The sequence below is a fragment of the Egretta garzetta genome, unplaced genomic scaffold (assembly GCF_000687185.1).
Source record: "Egretta garzetta isolate BGI_Z169 unplaced genomic scaffold, ASM68718v1 scaffold16, whole genome shotgun sequence".
Taxonomy (NCBI): Eukaryota; Metazoa; Chordata; class Aves; order Pelecaniformes; family Ardeidae; genus Egretta; species Egretta garzetta.
In genome coordinates, this window is record NW_009260022.1 from 4,273,972 (window position 1) to 4,287,796 (window position 13,825).

The 13,825-nt window shown below is 35.3% G+C and overlaps 1 protein-coding gene across 1 annotated transcript in view; it reads right to left on the minus strand.

Annotated features, from left to right (window-relative positions):
• The window catches only part of LOC104128058 (neurabin-1), a 40,905-nt gene that overhangs the window by 8,694 nt on the left and 18,386 nt on the right, over positions 1-13,825 (minus strand). The window contains exons 8-15 of the mRNA XM_035896174.1: positions 12,315-12,544; positions 10,550-10,646; positions 10,280-10,469; positions 9,449-9,600; positions 8,473-8,737; positions 5,546-5,630; positions 4,364-4,435; positions 3,590-3,785 (exon numbers count right to left, since the gene is read on the minus strand). Coding sequence (XP_035752067.1) covers positions 3,590-3,785; positions 4,364-4,435; positions 5,546-5,630; positions 8,473-8,737; positions 9,449-9,600; positions 10,280-10,469; positions 10,550-10,646; positions 12,315-12,544 — 1,287 coding nt within the window. The remainder of the gene's footprint in view (positions 1-3,589; positions 3,786-4,363; positions 4,436-5,545; positions 5,631-8,472; positions 8,738-9,448; positions 9,601-10,279; positions 10,470-10,549; positions 10,647-12,314; positions 12,545-13,825) is intronic.

The window sequence follows — 13,825 nt, forward strand, 5'->3', positions numbered from 1 at the left end:
GTCTTAAAAAGAAAAGGAAAAAAAAAAGGGAAAGAAAACCAAAAACCAACAAGAACCCCCCAACCCAACAAACAAAGAACCCCCAAACCACAACTTGAGTTTTTCTGCTACCTTTTCATGGAGAGTGGTACTGTATGTGACTGAAAAATGGTGTTCTATTTACCATGTAGATTATTTTATTGATTTAATTATATTTTAGGGACTTCTTCAGTCTTTTAGATGTAAAAAGAATTACCAGAAACAACAGAGTACTTTGTCCATCCGCCTATTCTCAAGTTAATCTCAACCCAAACTGAAAATCTATTTAGGAGTTTTTCTTTTAGCCACCCTTCAGTTCACTCTTTCTACCTTTGTAGAGCAATCAAGAACAATTCAGAAACAAAATTGTACAAAAAAATAAAAAGAGACAGGATGATACTGAGCAAAATATTTATGAGACCTCAGGAAAAAAATATGAAGAAAACATAGCCAAAAGTAAAGCATCTCAGCACCAGTTGTAATATTTTCTCCTCCAGCTGCTCCTACTTGGTTTAAAGTAGTAGTATATTCCTTTTAAAAGTATTTAGAGCCAGTTGCAAAGATTTTTGATTCTTGAACAGCACACAATTTGCGTAGAAGTTTTATAGGTATGTTTCCTAAGATTTAAGGTACTAGAATATAAACAGCTTACACCACAGTGTTCTTCCTTGCAATGAAAATGAAAACACTGCATACAAGCTTACAGAAGCTAAATAATGCTCTGGAAAAATAATGATTATGAACAGCATGCATGTGTTTGTATCCTATCAGAGAATGGGACTAAATCAAGGGGCAGAGTATGTAAAGGGACTAATTTAAGAACTGTGTAATTTAGAAATCTCATAAGGCTAAGCAATCTGCAAACACTCAAATCACAGGATTTTAGCTCTTGTATTTCTAGTTTCCACAAGCAACAAGAAGTTAATTCATTACTTTGCCAAATTAGAATTTTAAGACTAACTTCAGTATTGTTTCAAAAAACCAAAGTCTGTCTAGGTGAAGTAATTTTAAGAGGCAAATTTTGCAGAAACAGAAAACAGTTAAAATATAATTACATTCCTTACACCATCAACATTAAACACAACTACAGAAATTATACACAATGCAAAAGACTCAGTACAACAGTTAGATTTTTACATAGCAAAGTTCTTATTTTAGTGTTTCTACTTTTACCTGCTCTTTAAAAAACACTTTCACCTGATCATATGGGATACTACAGACATAAAAGCAATAAATATGGAGTTAACATCAACAAGAAGGAGTATTCTTTCCTTAAATTCTGGGAAGATGATTTTGTCCCTGCTGTGATGTTGTTTTAGTAACAAGACTCGCTGCTGAGTGGTCAAGAACATTTCTTTCTCACTTCTAATGTCTTTTCATAGCAAGGTTTACCAGCCAAAGCCGTGTCATTGTAGTGCAAACTTAATGATCAACTGCAAGTTAAGTTCTACAAAGATTAGTCATTCCAAGCAGTAGCTACCATCACATTACCACCTTTAAAAAAGACCCCAAATGTTGCAAAGTAAAAACAGCCTGACTTTGGAGAGGCCAAATATGATTCTAAGATCATTTCAGGTATGAGAATCTGTTCTTTAACAGGGTCAGCTTTCTACCGTTTTACAAAGCAGGAATATAGCTGAAGACTTGTATATTCTTCCAGCTGCTGGTTTGCAACTGGCACTAAGGAAAAGAAAAGAGCAGCAAGCAGCAATTACATACTGAAGCATGAGAAGGAAACAAAAAATAAAACATGGTAGGCAAGAAACCAGCTGGAAGGCTGAAGTTATAATCAACTTGGATAAAGTATACAATGATGAGAAGAGAAGGCTATTATTTCAGGGTAACATGGAAAGGAAGAGACTTACCCAATCTTGTGAGATCTATACCTTTTTGATTGCCCATAAAAGAAAAATGTCTATATAAACACATTAAGGGGTGCTTAAGCACATTATGGGTGCTTATAGTAGAAATGCAGCAGTGGGGTTTTTACTATGTTCAGAAAAATTAGTTGAATCAGACAGAAAGGAGGAATGAAGAGGGGATGAATGGGTTCTTCTGAAACAATTACTTTGAAAGCTAAACCACTGAATGCTTGTCTACACAGAAAACATCTCTTGATAGCTTTCTGACAGACTATTAAGAGATCAACCATGCATTCCTATTTAAACAAAAATTGTACCAAAGTGTATGCATATCCACTTCAACACGGATCTTGCAGTCCAAAGATCCTCGGGTTATTTACAAAAACATCTTTTGGCCACTACATGCTTCAACAGAAGTAAACAATGCTGGAGCTGCAAATACACAAGACTGACATACACTGGACAATATTCTGTAAAGTGTCATTCTACTTAAGAGGAGGAACTTTTTAATCTGAAGTTCCTGTTTTATAGTAAGGTATTGTATGGTTCTAAAACCACTTTCTGTATTTTTTACAGACTACATATGCATACAGCTTACTCCTGTCATGGGGACTGTAAATTCACACTAAGAAAACAGAAGGTAATTGTAAAAAAAAGTATTATAACAGCATTTTAATGCAATCAGCATTTGGAAATATGGAAAGCCAGCTTGTTATCTGCCATCTATGCAAAATATCTGTGACTTCATGGACTACAACGCAGCAAGTTTCTCTTCTAGATTTGTAACTCATTTTTCTCTAATAACACAGAGGAAAAGTAAAAAGTGAAAGGGTATTTCAGACAACCAAAGTGTAGAAAAAGTGTGAAACTCAAGAATAAACCTAGCTTATGAGGTTACTCAAACAGCTACAATTTTGAAGCTGACAAAATCCAAAGGAATCAAGAGTGAAGGTAAGTTAATAAGATCGTTAGTAACAGTCTTACATTGAAATAGATTTTAACAAAATATTTAGACAGAGCACACATTAAATGTCTTACTTTTCACAGCCATTTCTTTCAAATAGTTTAAACTGTAAAGATGGTAACTTTATGGTTATAGACCAAACTGTGTAGCCTCACTCTTAAGATCTGGTTAAAAGGCTTTAAATTATTAGAACATTATCAGTTACTCAGAAGCAGTCTCCTAGAAGGGAGAGTGTTCTACAGATGTGTCTCTTGGCTTTCAATACCAAATTTGTTAATGAAAACCAGGATGCTATCTTCATCCACCTGTCTGGTATTCCCCCCTACAAACTAGTATAGCAAGAACTGGTTGGCCAACTGTCTGGGAAGCTGACCTCTATTTATGTACACCGCCTCCAAGTATTAGACTGTATTAGACAGGGAAACAGATTTGGCTTTTAAAACTATACTGTCCTAAAGCTAGTATTACTTGTAGTGGTATAAATCATACCCTGTGATTGCTCCTTAGATGCTACTTCAGCCTGAATAGCCTCCACTGATGCTTCAACCGAACAGGAGGGAACAGGAACACTCACACTGTTTCTGCTTTGTGAGGGCTGTAAAGTCTCAAACTTCCGCAGCAACTTTTGTAAGAGGTGATGTGGTGAAGGACTAAGTCATCAAGCTTCCATATACTAAGCACTGATGTTTTTACTTTATCAAGATGCAACGCTTAAATATTCAAAGCACAAATTAGTCATCCTTACCTTGCTTCTGTTCTTCTCTTGACTGTGTTCACAACTGTCCTGCCCGCTCTGAGTAACGTGCAGGCTGCTACTAGAAATCTGAGGCTCCTTGTGGCTGTCTCCAAACCAAGAGAAAGGCATGCAAGTAGGAACAGGGGAATCTGAATCTGATGCAGACAGATTGTTGCCAGAGTCATCCAACAGTTCTCGGGAACCTCTGAAACAGGTAGATTAAATTGTGTTTAAACAACAACAGTAAAAAACCCCACTCGCCCTCCAAACACTCCCCCCCCAAACAAACTCAAAACACACACCACTCATTTTTACCCATTTCACAGCACAGTTGACATATTTTAAATGAAAACTGATACTTGCCTTTAAATATGCATGCAAAATAATTTGAGTTATTGAACAACACAAATTTAAGAGTTTTTGCAGTATTTCACACAACAATTTAATAATTTCAAATAATTTGCTAATTTAGTTTACTCAGCATTCACCTTCCTAAGCAAAATACAGTTTTTCTATTTAAGATAGGGTACAACATGTCAATCTCATGAGCCACTTTAAAATGTAACCTCACTTTACTGTTTCCTCTATAGTATTTATGTATTTTTCTTATTTCATGAGATTAGCAGCTCATCTCCACATCATTATACTAATCTTCTCAGAATTTTACCACTGTTATACTTGAATGTACTTTAAAGTCAAACAGTAATGATAGTTTTAAAGAAATACTTAGGTTAAAAATTTTAAGAATGCAGCATGTATGTATCGAACAAACAAAATAACTACCTGCTATCCAGAGAACCTCTTAGATTTTCTTTTTCTTGTTTCTTGCCCTTGCCCCCAGATTTCCGTAATCCACTGAAGTGAAAAAACAGTTCTCAGAGTTTTCATTTACACAGTGCAAGGTTTTTTTTAATCAACAAGCTAGTTTTTACATTTATTTCAACTGTTACAAAAAACCACATTTAGGTTGTTACACAGAGCACGATATTGCAGATTATGCATGTGGGTAAAAAAGTACTGTCATTCATACTTTATTTAAGAACCACGAGAAAACTATGACAGTACCTTTCAAAGACCACATATAATCAAAACAAACACAGAAAATGCCCAAGGAAACTTAGCATATAGTGGATACAAGCAAGAGGAAGAATACAGTTTTATTGCTATATAAGTGTTCATATGCAATGCAGAGTGACTTGATCTAAGCCACTAACACTCTGTGTGTGAAATAAGTTATCGTTTTTACATTATATATTATGATTTATTTGTTGCAGTACCAGTCTGAGTCTATCAAGTTAGTTGGCTTCAACGAGCTTTATACCTGCCTCCAAAGGAGCAAAGCTTATTGCAAAATGTAGCAACTCTTCTCTGAAATTCCCAGTTACCACGCTGCATTTCCAGATAACATGCAGCTTGCACTTTTCTTTTACCCCTGTTTGCAATCTCATCTTCTACAAGAAATTTAGAAATCCATTCATCACTTCTGCCCGCCTCCAAGGAACAGTTCAGTAAGCAGCTACTATAGCCAAACCCTATGTAATGACACGTCTACAGTAGAAGGAATTAAGGCAAGACAGGTATCTATTTTAGACTGCAACACCCACAGGACACAACATTAGAGTCTAGGCTCCAACAATATTTTGGCATAAAACTACACATGGATTTGCAATTTAATTCACAGAGAAATTGTGTATTCAGATAAAAACTGAAGAACCCCAAGAAATTCTTTGAGGGGAAAAAAGTACAGATAAATAAAATCAAAATGTGGTAGAAACATTAATGCACTACGTTACATGTAGAAACATTATAAATTCAAGATGAAAAAGACTCCGTCCAGTGGTGTTGCTATGAAGTAGCATTACTGGACTTCCACAATGTCTTTTTTTTTTTATAGAGAGAGCATGATATTATCCAAAAGAGCAGTGAAACCCATTTATTTCCCAATGAACACAAATAAAATCCTACCCAAAATCTGGAAATCTCCTTTTGGACTTCCCTGATGATGTTCCTTCATTTGTTTCTACTGTCCTGTCTTCATTTTTCTTTTCTTCTGCTTTTCATAGAGGGGTGAAAAATAAAAATGTTACTCTAAAAATACTTTTAAGTTTCAAGTCGTTGTGATGATGTTTCTAAGTAAATAAGATACTAAAACCTGAGTAACTGTTAAAATTCATCTTCACACATGCAGATACTAGCTGAAAATACTACAGCCATATCAACATAAGTAATTCTCTATGACATCTTCCTGTCATTCTGGCTGTGCTGTACCACTGAAAAATGGCAACACAACAGTTGCTTATGACTGATCAAAAATATTGCTTTTGATAAAAAGTAATTCTATACTGTCCACAGAAAGATAAAACCACAGTATTTTGCTTCAATGAATTACAAGCAAAAGATAGTTTAAGATAGGTTTAGAAAAAAGTACCTCTTTCTTTTGCAAAATGCCAATTTCAAAATACAGCAGTGAGATCACCAGTGTAAGATGCATGAAACAGTTTTAAAGCAACAGTTGAGCAAGTACAGCATTTAATCGTCCTTTATTACACTTGAAGTATTATAAAATGTTCCTTTTGCATGTTTTCTGGTTCAGTAGCTAGTCCAGGCTAGCTACTTGGAACATGGGCTATGTATGCAAGCTGCGAGCTCCAGAAAGCGTGCCTAACAAGCACGATAGCCAGTACCTGGAGAGCAGATAGATCCTAACAAGCTGAGTTTCTTGGAAACAGTATGCAAACTGTGCATATTCTGTGCATATTTCTTTATTCTAAAGAAATAATTGGGACTTTGAAGCTCCTCCAAGACAATGGTATTTTCAAAACTGGAATACAGCCTGCTAGGATCCTGTTTTTCACCAGAGGGAGCATGTTCAATTCCAACTGCTCAATTATTAACTTAAAGTGACAAACTTAAGCATCACACTACCTCTTCCCAATGGATTGTGACAGATTACTACAAGTCCTGAACATACTTCCTTTTAAATTCTCAGGCTACTGGATTTATTTTTTTTAAGTAAGTGAAATAAGTTTCTTACTGCAAATTAGGTGTTTCATAACTAAGCTGCCTATGAAAGACATGCAGACTGCTTTTTGTGAGACAGTCAGTTTTAAGCTCTGCCTTCAAGAGAATTCCTGATGTGAAATCATGTACACCAGCTGCCTTCAAGGATCGTAAAAATAAAAAATCATGTTTACTACACAAAACTGAGGACAACTCCCCACCAACCCATCAGCTAATAATCCTTCCTGAAACATAGAACGGTTATCTCAAAGCTTACATATGCTGAATAGTCAGGATAGTCAGGGGTTTTTCCTTTTTTTTTTTTTGACATATCTGATCAATATCAGAACTTTATCTAATTAGTTAACCACTCTTTCTAATAATGTAACATCCAATAAGTTATAACTACCAGTTAAACTGGTTATTTTTCCTGTCAACTTAAATACAAAACCAGAAGAGTTAATTTTAATATTGACACTTGTTTCCACCTCTCTCTCCAAAGGTAATATTTTAGGAAAAGAGGTAATTTCTAAAATACAGTAGGTTAAATACAGACTGATACATGAATGGATGGGAAGGTAATAGAAAGAATTATCTCAATGAAATAATAGGCAGACATTTAAATATGGTTAGAAAGCAACAGTGTAGCAGAAATTAGCATTTAGTGTCATTTTGTCTACAGAGAGCAAGCTTTCAATACTAATCCTCATCTTTGATGTACTGCGTTAATTAGCTCTTCCAGTGACTGCCTATTTTAAGGAAATGTTTGCAATGCTTCAGCCATCACAAAAATTTCGTAGAAAAAGCAAAATCACTTCTATATTAGGTACTTGTTTTGCTAAGATTCCCCCCCCCTCCCCGCCCCGCGAGTAAACAAACGAAACAGAAGCTGGGGTAGAGACTATTTTGGTTTAAGACTTTATAGAAACACATAGAATGAGGAGAGTATAAAACAAATCCTGTTTTCTGGGTATTAAAAGAAAGGTTTTGTCTGAGCTGTATAGAAAAGACAGCAAGTATAATCTGCCTTTATATATTGTGCTAGCTGACTAAAGCAAATATCAAGCATTTAAAATATTTTATCTGATCCCTTTTATAATTATTCTTAAGAAAAGCCAAATATTTCTATCAAGTAATGATTAGTAGTGACTAGGCTGATTATAATACCTTTAGCCTTTTCCTAGTGAGAAATATCCTAAGACAGCAAGATGAATAATGCAGGAATTCCCATAACATTCAGAATACGTATCTTGTTTAAACACCTGGATAACGTCGAAAGCACAAAGCCAAAACTGAATTTTTCTGGGAATCGGGAAATCGGTCAAACTTACTCTCCAATACATTGCCACTTATGAGGCTAATGTTTGCAGAAATGTCTTAGGACCTTTACTGATTATCTGCAATGACTTAGCACCTCTCTAGCTTATATCAAAGCAACCATTTAGACTCTAGATTTATAGGTTTGAGCTTTTACCACACTGACTTAGGACTATTCCTTTCTGTAACTGTTAAATTGAAACGGCATTTATTCTGCAAGCACCTTTTGATTCTCGGTGCTACAAATTATTTTAGAAACGTTGAGTTTTTGTAGAAATCTGGTAACAGACGAAGGAATTAAAAGATAGGTAAGCGTATTTCAGAACATATTACTGTTGCATCAAAATCTTTCAGTACATAAAAATAGAATACAATGAACTTGCACACTTTTTTCAAACTTTCCTGAAGAGTTAAAAAGTGGGTTTAGAACAGGTATAGTTTTGTAGTTGATTCCTTTTCCCTCAAAGTAGTTTATCGTTCAATATTAATTCATATCTAAAATCTGTAATACTTTAACCCTGAGGGATTAAAATAATAATAAACCCTTACCCTTGGCCTCTTCCCCTTTCCCTAATTTGGAGCCATCTCTTCAGGAGGAGGTGAACGAGTGGTGGTTGCGCTATTTTCATTGTTTGGTTTGTGTACTGGAGAAGAGTGCGTGGAAGCAGAAGGACTTGACTCTAGAGGACTTTCTGTGCTTTCTGTTTGTTCAGGCTTTTCACTCTTTCGATCTATGTCATCCAGGCGTGGGAGAGTTAATTTTTCACTTGTTTCTACGGTCTTGGTTAGGTACGCAGTGGAAAGTTCTCTGTTGAGAGCACTGTCTTCTGAATCCTCATCCTTCAACAAATTCAATAGTTATTTTATGATAAGCTTGACATATAATCATTTGCTACCGGATCTTTTACCAGGATTTTAGGATAAGCTATGCCACACACAAAGTTCCTCAGTTTTAGATAATTTTAGCTTAATCACTTCTAGATACCATCTGAATTACATGAAGCTGATTTTATAGGCTTTCCTTTACCCACCCCTATACAGATCTTTCTTCACATCCCAAGTCATCTTTCTCTAGCCAAGTGAGAAACGTTCTGGTACATCTTGGCCACTCCAATTCAATGCAACCACTTTTCAGTCTAACTGAAGTAGTTCAATCTTCTCCCTCTGTGACAGGCTCTCTCATGTACCAACTATATACACCTCAATTCTTCAACTGTTTTTCAGAAACGTCCTAGAACATTTTACTGGTATACTTTTTATAGACAACATAACACTGTCATTATATCAAAATCTTTCAATAAGTGGAAGTAGAATACAACAACCTTGCATACTTCTTTGCTAACTTCAAATTAACTGTGCCACAAAGAACATGTCAGAGATCACAGATGTGGTATGAACCTGAACAGGGTTTTTCACTTAATACAGCAAAAAATATAATGCTTTGGCAGTCTGAATGAAGCATGGACAGACAACACTTACAATTGCAAATACAGATAAAACTGAACATACATTCAGGCTCTGGAATGCATCAGTATCTACCAGTATCGGTACCTGTAGATTTGTGGTCTGCTGTCCAGCCCCAAGGGATTCTTTCAGCTTTGATCGAGAAGGTGGTTGGCGTTTTACTTTCAAAGCAAGCTGAGCTTTTGCTTTGTGGGCACTGGTGTCTAATCTGGGAGTATCCCCAACAAAAGCATCAAAATCTGCAACAAAGAAAACAACCAAACAACCAACTGGTAGGCAAGTTCTGTAACCCACTGTCCAGAAAAACATTCAGAAATTAAATCAGAATTATTCTACCTGTTAATCATTACTATATGAAAATACCATTTCATATAATACTACAATATTCTAACATATTGTGATAGCAATTTCAAATTAATTTGAAATATATTTCTTCAATTAAAAAAAAAAAATCCATCAGGATATATTTGTATTATGGCTTCAAAACTGAATTTTCTTCTCAAATAGATGAGAATTTGTGCCCAAAATGTACTTTCCTATCCTTGTTTTAATTTACAAGACAAAAAAATGATAGCGAGTTTGGGTATAAATCATAGTTTAAAATCAATGGGATTTTAATGGACAAATCTCAGTGTTTTAGTCCCACTAACATTATCAGCTTCACTAATAGAGAATCTGAGGAAGCACAAAGATGGATCTCTCTCCATCTATCTATCTCCTCTTTCCCACTGCATTTAAAAAAATACATTACTACGATATGAAAATGTTGGGGGACCTAAACAAAAACGTCCACGCTGGTTCAGGTAAAACATTTACCCAGTCAGTAGGAAATAGCAAACACTTAACTTCTTTTAACAACAGAAAACCACTACACATATAACATCCTAATTTTTGTTAAATGCAAATCAACCTACTTACCAGAAATTAACATATCTGAAGAATTTAGTCTTTCTTCTATTGATTCTGTTTCTTTTTCATTTTCTTCTCTTATCTTTGACTGTTCATTATAATGGCCTGGACTTTGACAGCCATCTTCCAATAAACTGCCACTTCCAAACATATATGGCATTCTCTCATATACTTTTAATTTATTTTCAAGCTCTGAAATCTGCAAGAATTACAATTCAGAAGTGAGATACAACTCTCCAAGAATGCAGAAGTTTATTTCAAAATATAATACTGCTTTACTTTTTCCTGATATGTTTTCAGCTGTTCTGCATATTTGTGGTCTCTCTCTTCAAGTAGCCTTGAATGATCCTCTTCTTTTCTCATAAATTCTATTTCTCTGGTGAAAGAAATATATACATATATATGAAACAGTAATGTATAGAAATGTAGAAAAATATGTATAATAGAAATATGCACAGTTGCATTTACTAAAAAGCATTCTGTTAGTAAACATTGTAACAAATCAGTCTGTAAGGTATAACCAATTCATTAATCTTGTAACGTCACAAAATGACTTATGTATTTGTACGCTTCTACTGTCTTCAAAAGGAAATACCTAGGACACTATAATTTATTCTGGGCTGAAGCAGGATGTGTTGCAACACTTCTTCTACAAAGTTACAACCATCTCTCTACCTTTAAAAGTGGCAAGTTGCATATACATTTAAAGCATGAAATATATGCATGACTCCAATCATTACATCTTACTCTCTTCCACAAAGGTACATGCACACACAGTATTTTGCTTCCAAAAGCTATGGTAGAATTCTTTGTAGGAAAAGAAACTGCGTTTCAAGTTTCTACTTGGTTCATCCTACAGAAATTGCAATGTCTGGATTTTACAAAAAGAAACAATGATTACAAAAAGGAAACAAAAATAAAAGCTGCTTTTTCCTGCAAGTCAGACGGAATAACATACAAAAGCAGAAAATGTGTAGAACATCTACACAAAATGCGAAAGCTTCAGGGACAGTCAAAGAAGTAATGGAAATTTGCTAAATGGTGAGGAAATGGAAACTAGCATGTTAGCAGTCATCTTAACGTACTTTTGAACTTCCATGAGGACAAGCTTGGCTGGAGAGGGAAAAGGAGACTTTTTTAAAAGCTTACCAAACAGCATAAAAATGCACTGTGAAAAGTAACATTTCTGGATGTGGACTACAGAGCAAAACATCATCCAAACTGCCTTTACAAATAAGTAGCAAGTGGAGAAATTGGGGACAGGAGAATTGTATGCTTACAGTAACTATCAAAAGCAACAGTTGTATTCTGTATTATCAAGACACTTCTACAAGTATTTTGCAATTAGCTCTTGTTTAGCTAAGAGGAAAGAAGGTAGAACTAATAGACACAACTGCATGACAACAGTGTTCAAGTTCTACACAGGTATATCTAATAAGTAATATTACTTCTACTAAAAACCCCAAACCTGTTAACAGATTGAAGATACTGTTTTCATGCTGCCATTTTGATAGGCTAGATACATATCCCAAACTCTTGATTTTTCTCAGAATTCATTTTATTCCTCCTACAAGATATAACTCCTAACTCAGACTGAATCACATGTAGCTGGCTTTTATTATATATCCTTTGACGCTTACTCTATCTGGAACACTAAAGTTGGTCAAAGCTAGAGGGGTTTTCACAAACAGCAAAAGGTATTGCCAAATATCTCATGCCAAATTTCAAGTAGTCCTTCCAAAAGTATAGATGCATTACAGTTTCTCAACTAAGTTGTTTTAAAAATTTATTATAGAAGTATTAAATAATTTTTCCTAAGCTTAGAATCAAAAGCAGCAGCAAAATTTTTGGAGAACCTTTCCAGAAGCTGGTGACTTAAGGTATGGAAGAATTCAGCACATATAGCCCACTGCTTCCCTAAACTCTGAAAAATGAAAAGAAAGCGTTAAGCAAACCCTAACCCTAGGTATTGTTGTCAGTTTTCCCTATAATGTACAAAACATACAAGCAAGAAATAAGAGACATGGTATTTTGGGGTACTTACTTTTGTTGGTAATCTTTAAGCAATTTCTTGGCCTTGTTGTATTTCTTTTCAAGGGCATCACATTGTTCTTGAGTTTCCTTGAGCTGGTCATTTACTGTTTTGCATAAACTCTGTGCCTCTAACCAGTAGGTCTCTAACTTTTTAATTTTCTCTTTGCTTTCATCTAGGTTTTGCTGAAGTTGGGCTCGACTCAGTTTCCATTCATTTTTTTCTGCTTCAACAACTTTTAACTGAAAAGATTAATACTTAAGGAATTAATCTAAACTAAAAGATGAAATAAAAAAGCTGTTTATACATGTTGAAGTAGATAATAGCTAATAACAATTAAATACTTATCAGTAACATTAAAACAAGACACTGAAGTTTTAAAAAAAAAAATCGTATCAACTCTTCCAACCTTTGCTAATCCAAGTAATCTTAGAATTCAAACCCAAGAGTCTTTTACTACTTCCTCATTAGTATTTCTTCTTTTTAAAGAGATAAGTTGAATAAGACCTTTATTGTTAGCTTATGTTGACTTGTTCAGGATCTCACCATCTCTTAATACCTATTTTTACTACCTTCAAAGGCAACTGGAAATAGAGAATCTTAAGTTAAGACAAGCTCCCTGTCCTACTGCTTTGTTACCAACAGATTTTTGAATAAAGCGAATGAGACCAGTTGATCTTCCTCGGTACTTTTATAAGACGTCGGTCTTCCTAATAAATTATGATACACCCATGCTTTGCTTTCCTGGGGCTAATGTATAAAAACATCAAACATTGCCTCAACAAAGGAAAGGGCTGGGGCCCCTTGAGCTTGACAGCAGCCAGATTAGAAAAGGGAATGTTAACATGGTAAATTCTCCAGGCCTTGGAAGAGTGAGCAGGCAGGATACCAATTAGTTTGTCCATGCCTCCTTCTTTGGGGACACCATTTACACTGAGGAAATCACTGCTTTTGAAGCCAGTTAAGATCACCTGCTAATGGAACAGAGATGTTGAAAGGGCCAAGAATTTCTTGAATTAAAAATAGGGCAGTAAGTTGTACTGACACCAATATTTTAAACAGCTTTTTAGCAATCCAGTTGGGCCAATTTTCAAGAATACTGCAAGGAAGAGGAGCACTGTCAGAAATCGAAATCAGAACTGTTATAAGAACACAAAGAAGTTTTGGCTGCCTTGCGTCTTCTACACTTGGAGCTCTGAACATTTGTAGAGTGCAAAAAAACCCCAGTAGATACTGTTATTCAAAATTATTGCAATGTGAAGCCCTATCCCCTCCCCACTTGCTACCTGTGCCCAGCAATGTGCTGCAACTTGTCCTAGGGTACACATTTCTCTGCAAGGAAACACAGAAGGGCAATGGAATAAAAGCAGCTGCTCACCTACAACAGATATTTCCAGAAAAAGGCCATGTACAGATCTCCATCAGTGGAAAAAGCAGCAAAAAGAACCAGAAACCCTTTCTCAGAGAAAGCAGAAGCGTTGAGCCAATCCTCACCAAAAAAAGCTGGAAAAAATTCTCTCCCC